The sequence below is a fragment of the Gallinula chloropus genome, assembly GCF_964237585.1.
Source record: "Gallinula chloropus genome assembly, chromosome: 21".
Taxonomy (NCBI): domain Eukaryota; kingdom Metazoa; phylum Chordata; class Aves; order Gruiformes; family Rallidae; genus Gallinula; species Gallinula chloropus.
The window spans coordinates 5,566,521-5,588,332 of NC_140106.1; the positions used below are offsets into that span (position 1 = coordinate 5,566,521).

The 21,812-nt window shown below is 60.5% G+C and overlaps 3 protein-coding genes across 3 annotated transcripts; 1 reads left to right on the forward strand and 2 right to left on the reverse strand.

Annotated features, from left to right (window-relative positions):
- Positions 1–677: 677 nt before the first annotated feature.
- Positions 678–10,490, reverse strand: DDHD2 (DDHD domain containing 2). The gene is made up of 17 exons (XM_084273927.1): positions 10,441–10,490; positions 9,964–10,169; positions 8,663–8,853; positions 7,895–7,984; positions 7,441–7,561; positions 6,410–6,499; positions 4,761–4,896; positions 4,075–4,283; positions 3,875–3,954; positions 3,679–3,798; positions 2,781–2,876; positions 2,391–2,519; positions 2,163–2,318; positions 1,963–2,065; positions 1,688–1,852; positions 1,193–1,355; positions 678–945 (listed from the first exon to the last, which is right to left on the reverse strand). Exons 2-17 carry the CDS (start codon positions 10,154–10,156, stop codon positions 855–857), a joined length of 2,133 nt encoding a protein of 710 aa, XP_084130053.1. The 5' UTR covers positions 10,157–10,169; positions 10,441–10,490; the 3' UTR covers positions 678–854.
- Positions 10,491–14,047: 3,557 nt separating this feature from the next.
- BAG4 (BAG cochaperone 4) lies at positions 14,048–18,286 on the reverse strand. The gene is made up of 4 exons (XM_084274001.1): positions 18,189–18,286; positions 16,549–16,809; positions 15,986–16,225; positions 14,048–15,416 (listed from the first exon to the last, which is right to left on the reverse strand). Exons 1-4 carry the CDS (start codon positions 18,270–18,272, stop codon positions 14,907–14,909), a joined length of 1,095 nt encoding a protein of 364 aa, XP_084130127.1. The 5' UTR covers positions 18,273–18,286; the 3' UTR covers positions 14,048–14,906.
- A 139-nt stretch (positions 18,287–18,425) lies between these two features.
- LSM1 (LSM1 homolog, mRNA degradation associated) lies at positions 18,426–20,649 on the forward strand. The gene is made up of 4 exons (XM_084273962.1): positions 18,426–18,553; positions 18,972–19,040; positions 19,378–19,493; positions 20,117–20,649. The coding sequence occupies exons 1-4, from the start codon at positions 18,508–18,510 to the stop codon at positions 20,285–20,287; spliced, it is 402 nt and encodes a 133-aa protein (XP_084130088.1). The 5' UTR covers positions 18,426–18,507; the 3' UTR covers positions 20,288–20,649.
- The last annotated feature ends 1,163 nt before the right edge of the window (positions 20,650–21,812 follow it).

The following is a 21,812-nucleotide window of genomic DNA, read 5'->3' on the forward strand; positions in this document are numbered from 1 at the left end:
ATGCCAGGAGCAGGATCAGGCCCTCGATGGCGGTTTGAGCCCAGACAGCTACTCTGCTTCGGTGCTAGAAGAGCTAGATGGTCACTTGTAAGGTGGAGGGTTAAAAGTACACGGTGCCACAGGGAGTCACAGTGTGTGTGTGTGTGTGTGTTTGCACAGAAGTGTTTCCCCCTAATGTCTTTTCCCCCTCCTGCCCCTCCCCAAACTGGAGGAAAATCATCCTTTATCTCCAGGCAGCAGCAAAGTACTTGGGAAGCGGCATGCGGGACACAGCAGCGGAGCAGAGGAAGGCAGAGAGGAAACCTGGACTTTCCTGGTGAGTACTCAGTGGAATTGGATCTAAAGAAGCAAAAGGACATGGGAGCAGCTGTGCTAGGGTAGACCAAAATTCCTCCCCTTCCCAACCCGGCCACCCCATCCAGCAATTCCCAGCTTCGAGGGTGAGAGGAGAGAGGGATGCTCCTCATCCTGAGTCGCCCCTCAGCCAGTCATGAGCAGTGGGAGGGGGAAAAGTGTGCTGTGAGAACCACAGGGGCCATGATCTGGTTTGCTGGCTGCCTGCAAGAGATGTTTTGCCCCCCGAGATGTGGGCTCCCAGCCATGGATCCAGCCAGTGGATCGGATGGACCGTAGCCTGACTGGCAGCCGGTTGCTCTCCTGGCATCTGACTACGTGTGGGGTAAGGGGAAAGCAGCCAAAGGTGCTGATGGGCCAAAGGAAAAACCCTGACCTGGCGCTGTGAATAAGGAATCTCATCCCCCTGGATGGACTGGGCATCCTCTGAGGTGTCCTAGGAACTGGGGAAGGTGTCAGCAAAGTGACTTACGTGAAGCAGCCAGAGCAGCGCGGGTTGTTCAGTGGCTCCCCGGCAGAGGCTGATCCAGTGTAACTCCCTGTGTCTGGTAGATCTCCTTCAGAACCAGCAGGACGGTGTCTTCTGACTCCCTGGGAGGGGAAGACACAGCAATTAGAGGGGCAGATGCTTCCCTCTTCTCCATCCGTGACATCCATGGGGTAGATACAGGCAGTACCAATACCCTTCCTCCATCCCTACCCACCCGCTACATCCGCACCGCCGGCAGGAGCACCGCTTGCATCCTTAGCAGAGCCTTTTCCTACTGATTTTAAAGGTGTCAGCGTTCTGCTTCCATCAGACACAGATCTGAAGCTGCAGGGTTATGCAGGTGCTTACCAGTAGCAGAGGTGCCCTTGCAGCGCGAATAAATACTCATTGAAGCTCTCTATGGGCTTCTCCTGCAGCACGTAGTCGATGCGATTCCCCCCGTTCAGCCTCCCCACGTTAATGGAGGTGGCCTCTTCCTTCACTGTCACTGGTGCCTCCTCTGGCTTGGCATCTGAAGGAGTGAAGAGGAGCGGTGTGACGGCCGCTGTGCCCTCCCTTCCCCCTCTGTCCTTCCACCCAGGGCTTTCCCTTGGGAAACACTATTGGAAGAGACGGCTTGAGAAGGGTGCCAGGCTTGGCAGGCTCAGAGTGGTGTGTGGGTGTCAAGACCCTCCCCTTCCCAGAGCCCTGGCTGCCTCTTCTCCCCATCATCAAGAGCCTGGCAGAGCCACAGCACCCACAGCCCAACAGGAAGCCCTTTGCTGGGCATCAGCACCTAGGTTTGGCACTGGGTGGCTGCAGGGAGCCCCAGCCCGCTGGTTCCACACCGTCCTCCCCCCTGACCTGGCTGCTTCTCCGTGCCGGCCTCTGCCTCTGTTTCGGCCTCAGCAGTCGCTGCCTCTATCGCTGGCAGCTGGGCGCGCGTGAAGGACTGCCAGGCCACCCGCAGGGACCCCAGCAGGTTGTTCTTCAGGTCCACGCTCATGCGGGTCAGCCCTTCTTTCAGCTCTGAAAGGCAGGAGGGGTGGGCGTCAGGTGGGGTGGACATCGGGTTGGGGTTCACAGCAGCTTCCCCAGGCTGGGGGGGGGGACACAAGGAGCTGCCTCCTCTGCCTTACCTAAGTGCATCCTCTTCCTGCCCTTGTGATGGGGCAGCAGCATGGGCTCAAACTCCAGGTCTGGGACGATCATGGGCTCAATCCTGTACGCCACCGGGTCAAACTGCATGGAAAGGGGGCGGGGGGATGGGGACAGGAGGCTGAGCTGGGGCTCGTGCTCCACACACCTCGCCCGGGAAGGCGCCAGGTCTTATACCTACGGGGTGGAAGATGTTGAAGAAGCCCTTGCAGGTGGGCAGGCTGTAGTTGGGGTTGATCCGCTTCACTCCTCGCACGGTGAGAAACATCCCGATGGGAGACCCAAAAGCAAAGAAGATGCTGGGCTTGTAGTTCAGCTGGGGGTAGTTTGCTGACACCTAGGAGAGAGGGAGAGCCAGTGAGACAAACCCCATGCTGGTGTTAATGAGCAGTCAGAGCTCAGTAATTACCTGTCCTAAGGCCACGTCCCGGTACTGGCAGTTCCTGCCCTCGTCTGAGCCATCTGGGTCGCGCTGCAGTGGGGATCCTGGCTCTGCTCCTCTCTCCCTGCTGTGCCCAGGACCTGCTGCGCTCTGGTCCTGCAGCAACACAACCAGGACACCCCATTAGCATGGCTCCATCCTACCCACCCATGAGCAAGCACACCCAGCTCCCCAGCATCCTGCATCCTCCAGAACGGTCCCAGCACCACCATCCTTGCCCAGCTGCCCACCTCTCCAGCTGGCATCACTCCCTCCAGCCCTTCCCACTCTGTGAGCATCCTCACAGGCCATGGGATGAAGCGATGCCCGGGGACCAGGGAAGGCTGATCCTTGCCTGAGAGCGATGGGAAGACAAACCTGCATCTCCACCTTGGAGCTCATGTAGTGAATTATCTTCATTCGTGGTCCTAAGGGAATTCCCATCTCCTTGAGGTTTTTCTCCGTGCACAGGGACTAGAAAAATCAGGAACCTGGGTGTTAGTGGAGGGATTTCTCTCCTCCCCAAGTCTGTCCTGCCACCCTGCTCGGAGAGGCTTCGTGTGCAAGTGGCTCAGCACAAACTGGGAGGGCTGCTGAGCATCTTTGGAGAGTCTTAGATGAAAGATGTTACACAGGCAGGAACACAGCTGTCTGTTTGGTGGAGTATGCAAAGCAGGGAATCAAAATTGAAGCCTTTTGCACTGTCTTGCAGACCACTAACCACAGAAAAGATACTTGGCTGGCCCAGAACTAACATGTGGTAGTTCAGTCATATCCAGACCAGGGATTTCTTACATCACTATTTTTAGGAAGCAATCATTTCTGGACTCAGGGCAGGATGATCGTTGTATCTTCTAAATCTTTTCAGACACTAGTTGTCACTGCAGTATGAAATAAGAGGTGCCTCCAGGGTGGTGTTTACTAGATGCATCTCATATCACAGCCAAAATCAGACATTTGTGGATTTTATAAGATTACCTATTCAGTGTAGAGAAGTATTTACACAAGTGTGTTTATGTCAGCAACAAGAATAAAGTCAAGCAGCACGTTTAGGCAGCTTTCAGACATTGGGCAGGGGGTTGGAGCTCTGTGACCCCTGGGGTCCCTTCCAACCCAGATCAGTCTGGGATTCTAGGATACTATGAAGGCTGCCCAAAAATACCTAACACTTAGCAAGCTGCAAAGCTTTTAAGACATTTGTCTCGTGCAGACAGCAGTAAGCATCTGAATTGACTTTGCAGCACGGAAGAGACAGTGGAATGGGAGAGCTCCTTACCAGTGCCTGCCTGTCCATCTTCTCCTTCTCAAAAACAGCACAATATTCAGACAGCTCCAGCTTCTTCAGGATTTCTTTTACTTCCTCAACACCCCCCTGGCTGGAGGCTGTCCTGCATCCCTGGGAACAAGAGCCAGCAGGAGGTCGGCATGAAAGTGCCGCAGGGGTACAGCGCGGGTCTGTGCAGAGCCCCTACCTCTGTGCTGTGCTCATCCTCCTCCTCCTCTTCTGGAGCAGCCTTCTGGTTCGTCAGGAGATCAAACAAAATGAGCGACCCTAAAAACCAGGTGCAAGGTGATGCAGCATCAGTGTCTCACTGGGGACAAGCCCCAGGCTGTCTCCTTCCTGGGACAACAAACCAGCAGCCTCTCTGCTCCCACGGTGCTGGGACCTTACCCAAACTGTGCCCTGCAATGGAGACCCCCCCTTTGAAGAGGGGGTTCCTCTGCATGAAGAGCTGGTAGAGGCGGTTCATTTCGGATGCCACCGTGTCCACGATGGTCTGGCAATAGGTGGAGCTGTTATAGAAGAAAACATCCAGGATGGTGTCGTTGATGAAGTGACGCAGGCGGTTGATGCTGGGCAGGGTGATTCGCTCCAGGTCGCTGGGGGGGTGGAAAGGAGAAGGAATTGCAGGACTTACAGACAGATCTGCCCATGATCCCCCCACCACGCACCCCCCCACGTTCCTAAGGCAAAGTGTGAGCTCAGAGGAGCCTGGCCTCTGTGTGCAGGGGAAAGGAGCCTGGCTCTTCCCTTCCCCAGGAGCCCAGCCTGCTCTCAGAGAATCACAGAGCAGTGGGGTTCAGATCTGGAGATCCCCCAGCCCCACCCCCAGAGCAGGGTCCCCTCCCGCAGGCTGCCCGGGGCAGCACCCAGGATCACAGGGTTGGAATGTCCCCAGAGATGGATGGAGACTCCCCAACCTCTCCAGGCAGCCTCTGCCACCCTCCCAGCACAGGAGTTCCTCCTCAGGGTTCGGTGGAGCAGTGTGAACACACACTGACCCCTCCTCCTGAGCCCACCCCGCAGGGGTTTCTCAGCCATCCCCACCAGAGGCAGGGGCTGCCCAGGACACTTACACATCCACCCCTGTGGAGTGGAGGGAGCTGTGCCAGTTCACAGGCAGGAATTCCACCCGTCCAATCTGCTGCTGCTCCTGGGCCTTCTTGAAGTGGGCCTGCAGCATGCTCAGGGACACGTTCCTGAAGTCATTCACTGGAAGAGAACACAAACTCTTACAGGGATCCCACCTGGCTGCAGGACAAGCCTGCTGCACCCACACTGCCTAAGAAGATAAAAGAAAAGGTCATTACCAGGAGGGGGAAAATCCCAAATCCCACCAGGGTCCTTAATCTGCTGCTGCTGCTGCTCCCCTAAGACCTTGAATCTTTAACTACAAGATCAGGGAAGGCTCCCTGTCCTTATGTGTGTGTTTACCATCCCGCTGGTGCATGGGCCGGGCTCTAACGCAGCAGCTGGGGTAAGAAAAGGGCCTGGAGGAATTATTTAAAGACAAAAATCCACTGGAAAGGTGCATAAGATGGGAAGGGAATCCTAAGGAAGGAGATGAACTGGGAATTACTTAGTTGGGGAGGGAGGGGGGGGGACCCATCTCCTTCATTTCCCGTGGTCAGCAGCGTTGGAAGTGGTCTCATCAGAGGAACGTGAAGGAGGAGGCACTGCCTGGAAGAGGAGGTGTCTCGTAGGAGCTAAAGCCAGCCTGCTGTGGGAAAAAATCTCAGCTCCCTTCATCCCTGCAAGTTAAATCGTGCTGGGCTTCCAGGCAGCTTCCTGAGTCCCACAGAACTCGGAGTGAGTACTAACTAACAGGAGTGCCTTGGTTTAGTACCCAATGTGGATCCTCAAGGGATGCTCCATGTAGGACCAGTGATGCTTCTCACACGCTCTCCTGACCTCCAGGCATTCACAACCCCGGGGGGGGGGGGTGTGAGGGGTGGATTTCCAGAGCCAGAACCAGCACCCCTGGGTTTGGTCCGAAATGGCTGGGTGGGGTGTTGCCTGTTTGGCTGCACCCAGCGAGATTAACCCGTCGCAGCAGCAGCCTGAGCAGGTTACTAATTAGTTTAACGGGTTTAGACAGTTACTTAGAAAAAATCTGTATCCAATTTGGGGAAGTCACTATTTTGGGATGCAGTGGGACAGGCGCAGCGATGGGAAGTGCTTGCCCAAACCTTTCCAGATGGTGGCTGGATTTAGGGGGTGAGCGAGAGTTGGGTCCCCAACAGTCAATTCAGCCAATGGGGTGGTTTGAATCATAGAATCCCAGACTGGCATGGGTTGGGAGGGACCCCAAGGGTCACACAGCTCCAACCCCCTGCCACAGGCAGGGACACCAACCTCCAGCCTGGAGCTACACAAGGTTGCCCAGGGCCCCATCCAACCTGGCCTTGGACACCCCCAGGGATGGGGCACCCACCCCCTCTCTGGGCAGCCCCTTCCAGCCCCTCACCACTCTCTCTGTAAAGAGCTTCCCCCTAATATCCAATTTAAACCTTCCCTCCTTCAGCTTCACTCCATCCCCCTTGTCCTGCCATTATCTCCCCTTTTAACAAGCTGATTCCCCTCCTGTTCCTCTGCTCCCTTCAGGGATGGGGAGGCTGCAGTGAGGTTCCCCCAGCAGCGTTTCAGGTGGTCTGTGCAGGTGCTGGGGGGTACAGGGTGGGTCGCTGCGTGGTTACCAGAGCAGCCCGGCTGTGCTCACACCTACCGCACTGGACGATGCTCCGGAAGCGGATGTCGCAGGCGGGGCCGATGCCGTGCACCACGAACACCAGGTGGTCGATCTGCAGCGGCTCTCCTGAGGGAGGAAAAGGGCAGTTCAGAGCCTGGGCCACCCAGGAGATGTCACTTCTGGGGCACCGACTCGCTCCGTGGGAGTGGAGCCTCCCACCCTCAGCTTCACCATGAAGACAAGCCCCCCCCACCCTTAGCGCCCGGCTGCCGTGCTGAGGGGTTGGTGGTTAGCTTCCAAACCTGGTAAACCCAGCTGCCCACCCTGGGATGGGCCCAGGACAGCAGAGGAAGGCGAGGTGGCTCATCCCCCTTCTCCTGTCACCATCCTCAGGCCAGCAGGACCGGGTGGTCCTCGCAGGTCACACCCCTGGGGCACAGGGAGAGGATGGGACCAGGAGGATTCGGTGCAGCTGCCGGTGCTGAGCCACCCAGCCCCGGCCTCGCTGCCTCTCGGGGGGGTTACAACCTGCACTCCACTTCCCACACGCTCCAGTTTGCCTGGGTACCACCCCAAAGGCAAGCACGTGTGCAAGGTGAAGGGGTTGATGGGAGGGACACACCAGGGACACGTCCTGAGGTCCAACCAGACACATGGGGACAGCTGGGAGGGGGCAGAGCATCAGAGATGGGGGGGAGCACATGCCCCCAAAACATCCACAGCATGTGGGTAAGCAACAAACCCTGTGTCCCTACTAGGGAAAGGAAGTCTCCTTCTTTACAGGGACCCAGGCCGAGACCTTGTGGGCGCTGCCTGCTCTGCTGTGCGTTCAGCAGCTCAGCATGGGAAGCACGCTGCCTCCTCCCCACGGCTTGCACGTCCAGCGATGCTGTGGGCTCTCTGGTGCTGGGGAGGTTTCTGGGGACTATCCCTTTCCTTTCAGCACCAAATTTTCAAATTTCAAGGGTCACAGAAGCTTCTCTGAGTCTTTTTGAGATTAAAGGGGCTGGAAAAGAGACCCCACAGCTTGGGGTGAGAGAGAGGGCGGGAGGGAGAAGCGAGCTCACCGTTGGGGATCTCAGCAGCGATGTTTTCCACTCCTCTCTTCACAGTCCGAGGGCGACCTTGTTCCGTGGGACTTGAGACCCAGTCATCAGAGATGGCAACGGGATGGTAGTGCACCATCAGCTTGTAAACAAGAAGAGCTGTCATTAAGCTGCGCTGTGGTTACACAGAGGAGTAGCTCTGCTGCTACAGCTGGTAAGTGCTACGGGGCGGTACCAGCCCGCAGCGTTTGGCTGTGTTGGCACCAGCCCTTTGCCCTGGGAGAGCAAAAGGTGTGTGGAGCAGACAAGCTGGATGTGCAGTGGGCTCAGCTGCATCACCCTCAGCTCTGGCACAGGGAATGCCCCTTGGACTGGCACCCTTCCGTGCTTCGGTAGAAGCGTGAAGCCAACCCAAGGGACAAGCCCCTGGGGATGTCCTTGCTGCTGAATGCAGAGATCACCCAGCCCCGCTCACCTTTGGGTTGTGCAAGATGATGATTTCCCTGCTAGGAGACTCTAGTTTCTTCTTCCACTCATCCAGGGTCACAGCGACCATGTAAGCTTCCTGGGGGAGGGACAGACCACCCTGTGAGCCAGCAGAGGGTTCCTGGGGGATGCTCAGCCTCTTGGGACACCCCCACCCTGAGCATTGATTGCTAGAGAGCTTCCAAGCAGCCCCCACCTCACCCCCCCCCCCCCCAGTTCAGAACTGTGCTTTGTTACACCAGGACGCACAGATCTCTCTACAGGTATGTTTGTATGTGTGTCTTGCTCCAAAGCAAGCTCTCCAGCCATCAGCAACGCAGCCCACCAAAGCCACTGGGTCCCTGGGTCCTCTCCTCGCAGTCACAGCTCCCTGGGCTTCAGTGGAACTCAGAGCACAGGGAGGCTGCGTTTCCTTAGGAGAAGTCAGAGCAGGCAGGGGCAGGAATAAAGCACAGCAAAGCTGTTAGAGAGCAGGGCTGCAAGGCCAGAGCTGCACGGAGGATGCCGACACGGCTGGACGAAGGCAGGGGGAAGGGGATGCTGCCTGGCTACGGCAGGCTGGGAGAGAGGGAGGGAGGGAGATGGCAGCAGGGGTTGTGGTTACGTTAATCAGCTGTGGAACACTGTGCCAAAGCCTCTTTGCGGTTCACGTCCTCAGGCCTGACTCTGGTGCCTGCTGGAGTTTGGGAGGTTGGGCCAGCGAGAAGCCAGGGTGCTTCTGGACAAGGTGGATGCTGCTGGGCAAGGCAGCGCTTACCTCCAGCTCTTCGCTGAAGCTCTCTGAGTAGGGGATGTACTTGTTGTCCTTGTCCCCCTTGTAGAACCAGGTGCAGCGCCGCACCTCGGACACCTCCTCCTCCCAGTACACCGCCACGCGCTGCCGCCTCTTCAGGTGCACGTCGTACCGGCCGCCCGACGTCGGGACCACCGCATCGTCCTTGGCCCTCCCTGCAGGGACCCAGGCCTGAGGTGAATCCCGAGGGGGGGCAGGAAAACGCTACCAGCAGCTGTAGATACACACAGGGATGGGACTGCATCGCCTTCCGTGGGCAGCACGGGGCAGTGGACACCGGTGTTCTCCGTAGCCAAGCACAGAGATCAGCACTGCTGGGTGTCCAAGGAGAGCCAGACCTCCCCTGGAGGCAGCAGGTAGGACACGCAGATCCCTCTCTAGTTTAGGCACAGGCTCACAGAGGCCCTCCTGCCTTGCTTAGATGGTACAACTTGAATCTGCGGCCCTGGGAAGCGCGTCCGAAGGATCCCCTGGGTGGATCTCCACATCTCCAAGCCATTTATCTCCCTCTAAAACAGACAGCTCCATAAAGACCCAGCGTGGACACACCATGCACCCAGCCGAGGCACTGAGGATCACTGGCACAACCTCAGATCCAAAGCTTCCTGGGAGAGGGAGGATGGGAACAACCCTGGGGCAGGGGGTGCCCTGCCCACAGCCGTGCTTTAGGCACAGCCCTGGCAGTGAGTCACACACACACACAGTCACACACAAGCACAAGGGGCTCAGCACAAGCAGTACCATGCAGAGGGGACCCCGCTGCCCAGGCAGAGCAGGAGGGTGGGCAGAGCTCCATGCGTCCACACCAGAGAAATCTCCCCAAGGGAATTCCTGCCATGGTGCCAGCATTCTCCTGCCCACACCAAGAAGGGTGCTTGGCAGCATCACCACAGGTGATTCAGGGCATCCTGAAGTGAATGAGGTCAGATCATTCAGTGCCTCCCAACACCTTCCTTACCGGTGTGTTTACCCCTTGTACAAGTAGGCACATTGCCAAAAAAAAAGTCCCAATTTAAAATCCCTGTGGGGAAAATTCCATGTCCCAGGTGGGTGCTGTGGATGCACTGGGAATTTCCCTTGGATACCCAGCCAGACATGCACCTGATGCTCTGTGGTTGACCTTCCCAGGCCTTACAGCGGTTCCAAGAGCAGGGGCTGGGGTATTTAAACTTGAAGGGCAGCAGGGCTGTGATACCCCCCACCCTCCAGACCCTTGGAGCTGGATGGGGGTGGGTCTGGGGGTTGCCAGGCGTGTCCCCCCCTACCTGCTCCGTGAGCCTCCTCCAGCCTGTCCGAGTCCTGGGTGCTGAAGGGGACCCACCGCTCCCGGGAGTCGGTGACCTTGCAGTAAAACCAGTGGGGAACCACCGCTTCGTATCTGTTGGCAGCGTCCAGCTCCGCAGCCTCGGAGGGGGCGGCCGGGGGGGGCTGCGCCTGTTGCTGCTCCCGAGCCGACATGATGCTGCTGCTCCTGCACAGGCGCGAGTGGGTCACCCCCGAAAGCCCCGGGGACCCCCGCGCCGCCGCCAAAACAACGCACCCCCCTCCCCATCCCCACACACCCCAAACACCCCATCCCCTTAACCCACCCGCGCTGCCGGGGGCTGGGGGGGGGGTGGCGGGGGACACACACACGGGGACGGGCCCGGTGTCACCCCCCCAGCCCGGCCGGCCCTGGCGCACACGCGTGCCGCCCCCCCCCCCCCCATCCTCTACCCCGTCCCGTCTCCCGACCCCCAAACCTGTCCGGCTGCTCCCGCGGCCCCCCCGCTGCCCAGGCGGCTCTCCCGGCGGCGCGGCCCCGGCGGCAGCGCAGGCCCCGGTGCCGGAGACCGCCCAGCCCGGGGCGGTGCCTCGCCCGGCCCGGCCCCGCTGCTGCCGCCGTCAGCGGGCGGGCGGGCCCGGGGCGGGCTCTGCCCGCAATCCCTGCAATCCCTTCCTGCGACCCCTGCCCACAGCGCCTGCACAAAGCCCCTGCCCGCAATCCCTGCCCGTGACCCCTGCCCGCAATCCCTGCCCAAAACCTCTGCCCTCAATCCCTGCCCACGACCCCTGCCCGCAATCCCTGCCCGCAATCCCTGCCTGCAGTCCCTGCCTGCAGTCCCTGCCTGCAGTCCCTGCCTGCAGTCCCTCTCCAAAACCCCTGCCCACAGCCCTGCCTTCCAGCCCTGCCCACAGCCCTCAGGATGCCTCCAACCCCCCCGTGCCCTGGGTGGCTCCCTGCCCAAATACCATGGCGGGCGATACCAGCACTAATTAGGGCTCCCCAGATCTAAGTCCCGACCTCAGGCTGGTCATTACACCCCTAAGCCGGATGCGGGGGGGGTAGGGGGTGGTAGGGGTGTGTGGTGCACGCGCCTTCGTGCCAGCTGCCTCCCACGTGCAGCGTGGAGTGATGCTCACACGTAGGGCAGAGCCCAGGAGATGCTGATGAAACGCCTGTTTCTCAATCCTTCCACAGCCCTTTCACCTCGTCTGATGCTGGGAGAAGCGACAGGCGACCCCGGGGTGAGGAGTTTGGTTGCTGTAGAGACCAACCTTGTGATAAACACTGAGATGTGCCTTGGAATTCGGGGGGGGTGGGATGTGGGGGATGCTGCAAGATAAACCAGCTGCCAGCCCAGTGCTCACCTCCACCACAGCAGCTCCAGTGAGGAAGATTAAGCATCCAGAAGTGCTAAAATCCTCGGGTTTGCATCTGTAGAGGGAACAGCTGCCAGCCTTACCCTGTGCAGGGCCAGCTCGGGGCTGGCACAGCTCCTGCTGCAGCATCTTTCTCCCTTGGGGTCCTGTCCGAGCTGTGACCCACTTTGGTCCAGCGTTGGAGGAGATGGAAAGCAGCAGGGGATGCGGTGGGGACGGATGAGGTGAGGACAGCAGGAGGTTTCTGTGGAGGCACAGCCTGATCCCTGCTCTCAGTTCAGCTCAGCTTTGGGTGGGGGGCACAGAAAACCCACCCGAGGGGCACAGAAACACAGGCAGCCACCTCTCCCCACAGAGCTGTCCCAGTAACCAGCCCCGCTGCACGACGCCAGCTCCTTCCAGCCACTTTTTAATGCTCCTTCCACGTGCTTTTAACTTCACAGGCTCCCACATCCCTCTGCCAGGTCCTTCCCACCCGCAGGGAACAAACCTCCGGAAGAGGAAATTAATGGCAAGGAACACATCACCTTGATAGGCTCCAAGCAGCAGCCCACCCCTCCTCCTCCTCCTCCTCCTTCTCCCTCCCTCCCTGATCCTCCCTGGCTCAGGTGCCACGTAGGTGCTTTCAGCCTCTCTCAGAACAGATAAAGGTGTCGTTCCCACATCTCCACAGCAGGAAACCTTTGTCCCAGCCCACAGAGCACTGGTGACACAGCAGCTGAGCGCACGCTGCTCTCCTCTCTCCTCCCCAGCTGCATTGCAGGTATCAGGGTTGTTCCCAGAACCTACTTACCTCTCATCCCTGGTGACTGGCAGGGTATGGAAACGAGTACCAGAGCAACTGGGATGCAACAGACAATCAGTTTTCTTCCCGATGCGGCTCTGGCTGCTGAAACAAACCCAGAAATAAAGTTCCAGAGGTTCTGGAGCTGGCTGGTGGCTGCTCCTTTTCATGTACCCATAAGCAGCGACTTGCTGTGGCGCCTTGGGCACCACCATGTCCTCAAACAAGCAGCAGGGTTGATGCATCCATCCATCCATCCATCCATCCATCCCCTCTTTGCTGTCACCTTACCCGAGCGACAGCGGGATGGTTGGTCCATGGCCAGGAGCAGCCCTGTCCTAGGGCTGGTGACCGCTCTGTCCCCGCTCCGTGTGCCAGGGGTAAAGCTCAGTGTTACAGAGGGGCTGTTTTGGCAAACCTGGGCTGTTAGGAGGGTGATGGGGGTGCTGCCTGCACCCCAAGCCATGCTGGCCAGCTCAATACGCAGCGACTGATGAGCTGGAGGATGTCACTGTCTCTGCTGAAGCCTGGATCCCGCACACAGGGCAGGATTTATCCCAACAGCCACGCTGAGCAGATTGAAGAACAAACGTGGTAAGAAAAGAAGAAACAAGTTCTTTGGTAATTCCCTCAGGAGCACAAACACCACAAGACCACAGCCTGGATCTGGTGCTGAACCAGGGAGCAAAGCTCTGGGGTCCCTCTGGGTACCTCACATCCCTCTTCTACGTTTCCATCACCTTCTGGAAACAAAGCTCACAGGGAATGCTGAAGGATCCAAAGAACGGGACTCAAAGGGTCTAGCATTGAGTCAGCTGGCAACCCTGCAGCACAAGGACTCAGCCTCCCACCCCCTCTCCAAGCGTTTCTTTGGGGGGGTTGATGGATTTTAGCACCCAGATTCCCTTTCAAAAAACCTAAATGAAATTCTTACTGGAGCAAGGTCGTTGAGTGAACCCACGGGAGGCTCTTGGGGAACATCTCAGGACATTACAGGCAGTGTTTAACCAGACTTTGAACCATCAGATAAAACAAAAAGGGGGAGAGACACCACCCTGCTGCTCTGGGGCTTAATGAGAGAGCAAGGCTGGCAGTGTGGGAGTCATCCCTAACCACAAAAAACCTTCACAAAGAAAAGGAGCAACACCAAAGCATGGATGAATTCCTGGAGATGCTGCTGACACTGCTGCCTTTGTCCAGGAAAGAAAGGTGCCATTCACTGGGACTCAGCCATTGCTTTCTGCACCCAGCACAGGGCTCAGCGTGCTCACTGGGATCTGCTGTGTCTATCCCCACAGAGCCACCCAGCCTGGCACCCCAGAGCTCAGGATGGAGAGCTAAGCCTGGCTGTTCTCTGCCCAGCAAGAGGAGGAATAAAACCCAGCCATGCAAACCCATCCTGGGACATGCAGCTCTTTCCTGGCTCCATCAGACAGGGCTGTGGCACCACGTGCCACCACGGACACATCCAAGGAGGCACAAAGGGCAGGCTCCATGCACCTGGGACCTGCTGCGTGCTGTCAGCATGCAGAGCCTCAGCCATGCCCAGACCCCTGTCAAAACACACAGCCCCCCAGCCTACAGCCAGAGCTGAAGCACCCTGGGACACAACCGGGGCCACTGTACCCCAGCACCACCAAACAAGGGGTGCGAGGTGCGACCCAGCTGCATCCATCCTTAACCCTGACTTTATGCCCCGTCCCTGGGGGTGTTCAAGGACCAGGTTGGATGGGGCCCTGGGCAACCCTGTGTAGCTCCAGCCCTGGAGGTTGGTGTCCCTGCCTGTGGCAGGGGGTTGGAGCTCTGTGATCCCTTCTAACCCAGCCCAGTCTGGGATTCTATGGGTACAGGCAGCTCTGAGCCACAAGGCTTCTCCTTGAAGCAGAGACTTTGAGACCTCTTAATTACAAAGCAAGGTTTAAAAGTCATCAGGGTTTATTATCTCACCACACACAGCAATGACTGGCTGGAGGTGGTGTAACCGGGCGGGTAACGCCGAGCTGGTCCCCTCCCTCCACACCACCCAGTGTCACCAGCACAGCCCCAGGGGACACAAAGCTTGGTGCAGAAGGACGTTACGATTAAGATGTGGATTCTTTTACCCGAGTGACCTGGGAAGCGGTTCCAAGCATCCTTCCTCCTGCATCCCAGCCTTTCCAGGGGCAGGATTGATGTCTCCAGGCTGGGTTCCATGGTGACACCAGGGATGGGCTTTTCCCATCTGCCACGTCGCTCCTCCGGCACACTGAAGCCACCCAGAAGCCCAGGAGGGCACACAGGTGGGTTCGGTGAGGAAGCTGAAGCTGAAGATGTGTGTGGTGCTGACTGCCCAGCCCGGAGTCGCAGCTGGTGGCCACACACTGCAGTCACCACATCCGGAGGCAGCTCCAGATCAGACCCAGTTTGGGGAGCTATGTACAGCGATTTCCTTCCTGCTGATGAAGAGGATGCAGCCCCCCTTCTTCCCCAAGACCTCCACAAGTACCTCAGGTGGGGCTGGAACAACCCAACCATTCAGTTCTCCCTTTTCAGGCCCCTCTCCATGCATCTGACGCCGGGTGAGCTGTGGGGCTGGGTGTCTGGGTCGGTTGGTGTGCTGGGGAGGGGGTTGTTTTGCTTCCTTTTGGCTTTTTTGGTTGGGTTGGGTTTTTTCCGGGTATTTGGGGGCTTATTGCTGCCCCACTGCCACTAGCACGCCTCAGAGCTGAGATGGACAGAGCTGAAACCCTTTGGAACCTCAACAAGCAGCTGTGTGTTGCAGGAGGGGGGATGGATGGGCTTTCACAATCCCTTTCTCTCCAGTTTTTCCAGTATGGCCTGAATTCTGTGGACAGACTCTTTCCTGGCCTGTCGAACAGCGTCCTGCCCACCAGTCTCAATGGAATCCAGTTCCAACAGCAGCTTGGTCAGCATCTCCTCCAGAAGCCGGTAGGATTTATCTGTCTTTCTCCCTACAAATTCATCCACCTCTTCCTCCAGCTGCCCAGCCTCCCCCATGACGTGGAGGATTCTCTGAATCTCTGGCTGGACGGCTGAGGAATGAGCTGGAAGCTGGTGGCTGGGTTTAAAGCCACCAGCTTCCCGGTTCCCAGCCAAAAGCTTGCGAGAGGCAGCGGTGTACAGCTGGGGCTGGGCGCTGTACTGCACCCTGGGAGGCTGAGGCTTGGTGCTGAGAGGAGCTGCCAGCCTGGGCTCGCTCCTCGGTGTCCCTGAGGGCTGGTGGTCACCATCAGGATAGTAGTCGTGGTGGTGGTTGGTGCTCGGCTCGGGTTTGTCGTAAGCAATGACATCCTACGGCCAGAGGGAGGAAGAGAAAGGGTGTTAAGGGGGTTCCTGCTGGTGGAAATGGGGTGGGAAGGGGACTTGGGCTCTGATCCTGCACTTGAGAGTTATCCAACCCCCAAGCAAACCCAGAGGAAACCAAGATGAACTGACCCCAGCAAAAGCATCATTTCCTTAGATTTTTTAGGGGATGGGGGGGGGGTTTGGGGGCTTAAAGCAGTCCTCAGGAGAGGATGCCCCTACCCAAACTGAGCCCTCATAGAGGGATGCTAGAGCCTGCAGCCTGCCACGCCGTGCTGGAGGATTTCTGACAGCGTTTGGTGCTTGAGAGAAGAGCTGGGCAAGAGGGACGAGGTCTGACCCACCTGCTCTGAGACACCTGGCCTCTCTGGCTCCTTTCTGGAATTACAGCTGTGGATTTGGGTCTTCTGGAGGTGAAGAGATGCAGCTGGCACTACGTCCCTACCTACACCGGCCGCGCTCAGGGAAAGGGGTTTTAAGGAAGGCTGTGTGATCTGGGGGGATCGAGCCACAGCCAGGACCCCACAACGGGCTCCTGGTGAGAACATCAGCTGTACCTTTGAGTCCCAGGTGGGGGCGTGGGAAGGAGCCCCGCTGCCAGCCCAGGGTGGGTGCGGGTCGGAGGCGAAGGGGGTCCCGTGCGCCGAAGCAGCGGCCCAGGCGTAACGCGGCTGCGCCCCGTAGAGGGTGGGGGGACCCCACGTGTCCTCGGTGAGCCTGGGCTGGGGCGGTGGTCCCTGAGGTGTGACCCCTGGGTTGTCTCCGTATGGATAGGGTGGGATGGGCATCGCTGGGGTCTGTAGGAAGAGAGGGAATAGGTGTTACTCCCAGCACTGCTCCCTCCAGGCAGCCCTGGGAGCGTCAGCCTCGCCTCCTGCTTTCCAGCTGGAGTCCAAACAATGGGATAACCACCACTTTTTATATGGATAAAGCCAGGCAGGGCAAGCTGCCCTCAGCACAGCAACCATCAGGACCTGGTGGATCCCTCAGAAGGAGCTCTGCAGGCTTTCCCTCCGCTGCATCCCCATAAAACAATTCCAGGTGCCCTGGGAAGCACCAGTTCAGCATCCACACCAGCACCAGGGCTGGGGATCACTGTGGCCCGTGCTCAGCCCCTTACCTCTGGTGGGGAATAGCCAGGAACCTGCTGCCTCCTGAGCGAGGAGCCTTCAGTGGGACAGTCCGGCGGGGTGTAGCTCCAGGGGGGAACAGGTGACGAGGACCGGTACATGCTGGTGGACTCTGCAGGGTAGGGGGGCTGCGGGGGCCCGGAGCAGTAGTACCCCCGGGTCTGCGGGAGGCCAGCGTAGTGTGGAGCAGCGCTGGGAACCGGAGGGTACGGGGGGCTGTAGGCTCCGTTCGCATAGGGAGAATCCATTGCCTGAGGAGGGAAGAGCAGAGGAAAGGGGAGGGGGTAGATGGGGCTGGGGCACAGAGCTCAGGGCTCCGGTCCAGCCCAGCAGCAGACTAGGGAATGGGGACCGGCCCTTCCCACGGGATTTAGTTACGGGGTTCCTTCATCCCAGGCTAATCACAGAATCCCAGACTGGTCTGGGTTGGAAAGGACCCCAGGGGTCACAGAGCTCCAACCCCCTGCCACAGGCTGGGCCACCAACCTCCAGCCTGGAGCTACACAAGGTTGCCCAGGGCCCCATCCAACCTGGCCTTGGACACCCCCAGGGATGGGGCACCCACCCCCTCTCTGGGCAGCCCCTTCCAGCCCCTCACCACTCTCTCTGTAAAGAGCTTCCCCCTAATATCCAATTTAAACCTTCCCTCTTCCAGCTTCACTCCATCCCCCTTGTCCTGCCATTATCTCCCCTCTTAACAAGCTGATTCCCCTCCTGTTCCTGGGGTCCCTTCAGGGACTGGAAGGCTGCAGTGAGGTCCCCCCACAGCCTTCTCTTCTCCAGGCTGACCCAGCCCAGCTCCCTCAGCCTCTCTCCCTAGGGGAGCTGCTCCAGCCCTGGACCTGTTTTAGCCTCTCCTGCTCCAACGCGGCTTTCTGGGCACTAAGTGCCTGGGAAGAGGGGGACGTGGCCGGGATCAGCCCCCCAAGCCCCGCGCTCACGCTGGGCAAGAGGCAGCGCCCTGTGCGGGTGGAGGGAGGGACGGGGAGCCCGGCCCGGGACGCGGCCCGGCTGGCGATGCGCAGCTCCGGCCCTCGGAGGATGGCAGCACCGGCCCGGTGCTGCCCCCGTTAGGGTAACACGGCCTCGAAACGTCACCTCGACCCGGATAGGGGGTAAGACTCGGCCCCGCTGGCCGGTTCTACGGCTTCATCCCCTCGGAACCCCGGGCTGGCGGGGCAGCTCATGCGGGAGCCGGGCTCGGGGAGACAAACGACACGCCAGGGCCGGCAGGGACGAGACGAGGCGAAGGGTCCCCGGCCGCTCGCCGCGGGCGCCCTCGGGGGCTGCACAGACCCCCCACCCCCTCCCCCCGCTGCCGGGCTCGGGCCTCCCGCTGCTGCCGCACCCCGGGCCGGGGGCGGAACCGTCCCGGTGGTGCCGGGAGGAGCGAAACCCGTCCGCCCGCTAGCGGGGGGTGCGCAGAGCCGCTGCCTGCCCCCCCCAGCCCTGCCGCCGCGGGACGGGCCCGGCGAGCAGCCCGCAGCATCCCCCGGCAAGGGCCCGCGCCCCGGGGCCCCGCCGCAGGCCGAGCGGATGGAGGGCGGCGGCGGCTGCTCCGGCCCCTCCGGGGACGGGCGGGTCGGGACCGGGGCGGCCGCTTTCCCCTCCCCGCCACCCTCCCCGGTACCTGCGCGGCCGCCGCCACCGGCGGGCGGGGGGACCCAGGAGGCCACACCGGGCCCAGCTCAGCGGCGCGGTCGCGGGGTTCCATGGCCGCCGCCCCGCCCCACCCCGCCGCCAATGGCCGCCGCCCCGCCCTGCGGCCAATCGGCGGCCGGGCCCCACCGGCGCTGACCAATCAGAGGCCGCCCTGCGCGCACGGGCGGTGCAGCTTAAAAGGGCAACGCCCCACCCTTAGCGGGTCCCGTCCGGCGGCCGAGCGGTTCCGGGGCGGCGGCGGCTCCGGCGCATGGCGGCGGTTCCGCTGGGGGCGGCGCGGCGGCACCATGAACTACATGCCCGGCACGGCTAGCCTCATCCAGGACATCGACAGTGAGTGCGCCGGGGCGCCCGGCCCTGCCCGCAGCGGGCGGCTGGGACCGACCCCCCTTCCCCTGCCCCCCCCGCCCCCCGCGGGGTGGCTGGTCCCCGGGGGGCTGACCCGGCGGGCAGGGGGTTCGGATGTCTCCTTTCCCTGGAGACCTCCCCCCCCATCCCCGCTGGGCCTCCCGTTCTCTGCGGGCGCCGCTCCCCGTGGGGCGGTTGAGCCGCCCCCGCGGGTACCAGTCCTGCGGGGGCCCCGCCGAAGGCATCCTCGCCCCCCTTGGCGCAGCTCGGGCCGGCAGCCGCACCGCCCTGCCGGCCCCGCGCGTGTCCGCGGCTGACCCCCCGGGCTGTAATTAGGGCGGGGCGTGTGAATCCCCTGGCGCGTGCCTGGCCGGCCCCCTCCTCTCGCTCTCTCTCCCCGCAGAGAAGCACCTGGTCCTGCTGCGGGACAGACGGACGCTCATCGGGTACCTGCGCAGCATCGACCAGTTCGGTACGTCCCCGCCTGGGGGGGCTGCGAAGGGTCAGGCCGGGCTCTGCACTCACTCTGGTGCCGGGCGGCTTGCAGGGGGGCTGGCGAGGAGGAGGAGGAGGAGGAGGAGTGTGTCCGTGCTGCCCTGCCCGGTGGCTGCGCTCGCTGCCCTCCTCCCGCGGGCTGTGGGAGCTGGAGGGCAGAGGCTGCCTCGGGATGCAGGAGCGGCCCCATCCGTGGAGACAGCCGGTGCCTTCGGTGCTGTAGTACCCTCCTCGCTGGGACAAGATGCTTTTGGCAGCTCAGAACCCCAGCACCACACAGGTTGTTTTCTTTCCCTCTTTCCTCTCTCTTGCAGCCAACCTGGTGTTGCACCAGACCGTGGAGCGCATCCATGTGGGCAAGAAATATGGGGACATCCCTCGAGGCATCTTCGTGGTGAGAGGGGAGAACGTCGTCCTGCTCGGGGAAATAGTGAGTAACGGCTCCTCCTGCTCGCTGCCAGGGATGTCAGCTGCACTGTGCTCCGAGCTGGGGGTGTCTGTGGTGCTGTGACCCCAAGCAGCACCGCTGAGGAGAGGCAGATGAGGTTTGTCTGCCTACTGTGATGTCCAGCTGCTGTCCTGTTGGGGGGGGTAAACCTTGAGCCCCATCCCAGGCCTGGGCCAGGCTGGAGCATCACAAAAATGCACACCTCACCCCATATCCATGGGAGGAGGAGGAGGGATGGAGGTGCCATCCTGGAGCTGTGGCTCTGGGACAAAGAGCACAGCGTGGGCTGTCAGGGGAAGCCTGTAGGGCCGAACCTGTGACTGTGGCCCTGGACCCCAGCGTGGATGGGGCCAAACCCCTGGGCTGCCTCTGAGCTAGGAAGCAGGCCCTGCCACAGCTCTGCTGATTGCTTTGGTGGCTGTCCCACACTGACAGCTTTGGCAAGAGCTGGCACAGTGATACCTGCTCTCCCCAGGAGCTGGGAGCTGGTAGGAAGTGCTTGGACATCCCCAAAGCCCAGGCAGATGGATTTGGGCGGGGGGGGAACACACGACACCCCAGAGCTGCCCCACCCTGGCGATGCTGAACGGGCTGTTGTCTCACAGGACCTGGAGAAGGAGAGTGACACACCCCTGCAGCAGGTCTCCATCGAGGAGATCCTGGAGGAGCAGCGGGTGGAGCAGCAGGCCAAGCAGGAGTCGGAGAAGCTGAAGGTGCAGGTGCTGCGGGAGCGGGGCCTCTCCGTGCCGCGGGCAGACACCCTGGATGAGTTCTAGGCCGGCTGCCCCTCGGACCCTCCCTCCCCGCAGACCAGGGGCTGCTCTGTCACCTGCCCGCCTGCAGGTGCATCTCTGGCAAGGCAGGAATTTGGTTTTGGTTGGTTTTGGGTTGTTTTTTGGGTTTCCCCCCCTCTCTGTGACTCAGGTAACTGCAAAGACACCATGCCTTCGGCTTCTCCGTGGAGCAGAGAAGGGGGCTGGCCCTTCTCTGAGGGGGCCAGGTGCTCTGGGGAGCAGGAACATTTGTGTTCAGGAAACAAATCACTTGGTCCTTTGGGTTGGTTTGATTTTTTTCTCCCTCCTCACGTGACTCTGGATGAGAGTTTTCCCTTGATGTGTAAATAAATCCTTCATCTCAACGGCTCTGCCTGTGTTCCAGGACCTGGTGCTCTCCTCTTCTCTTGGGATAACCACCCTTGTGCTGATTCCCATCCCCACTGGGTGCTGTACCCCGGGGGGAAATAGGACCCTGGGTTCCTGCCGTGGGGGAGGCTTGCTCTAGGGTGTGGTGATATCGCTCCTGCTGGGATGGGGAGCAGGACCAGGGTACTCCCTCACCCCAAGAAGGGCTGGCTCCCCTCAGCTGGGGCTGCTTCCCAGCAGCTGATCCCATTGCTGGTGAAGAGCTGCCACAGCGGGGCTGGCTCAGGACTGGCAGCATCCTGGGGCATCCAAGAGTATCCTGGAGCATCTGGTGGTTCTTGGGGCATCCTGGGGCATCTGGCAACTCTTGGGGCATCCAGCAGCATCCTAGGGCATGCGGTGGCTCTTGGGGCATCCAGGGCATTCGGCAACATCCTGGGGCATCTGGGGTATCCAGCAGCATCCTGGGGCATCTGATGGCTCTTGGGGCATCCGGCAGCGTCAGCAGCATCGCCTCACCCTGGTGCTCTGGAGGAGCCAGCCTGGCCGCAGCAGGTAGGAGAATCCTCCACATCAGGACTCGTCCCAGCCCCATTCAGGGCGCTGGGTGACGGCGCCAGGCGGGATCCTCCCGGCGCCGCGGCGGTGGCAGCGGTTGGGTTGGCTTTGGGCTGCTGCCAAGGCTGTGGGAGCCTCCTGCACGCAGGGAAGAGAGGGGGAAGAGGGAACCTTGGCAGCCAGCGGAGAGGGACGTCCCTGGGAAGCTTCCCTGCCAAACGCCTGTGCTGAGGAGGGAGGGAAGGGGAGGGGGGCTGTGGGGGTGCGTGGGCAGGAAGGGGGGCGTCCCCATGAGTGAGGTTTCTCTTCTGAAAGCAGCTGGTTTCTTTGCAGGATGAGCCCAGCTCTGCTCCCTGAGTGCGAACAGGTCTGACTGCAGCCTTCCTGGAAAGCAAACAGGCAGGGCTGCCCCCTGCCCCCCCCCCCCCAAAATCCCCAGCCCCCCCCAGAGGCATTTCCCTGCACCCTGTGGTGGGGGCTGCTCCCTTTTGGGGAGATAAATGTGTTCTCCCTGGGGGGTGTGCGGGCTGGGGGCAGTTGGGGGGTTTGGAGGTGTAAATAGGGAAATGGGGTTCCTCACTGTAACAGCAGAAGGTTTGGG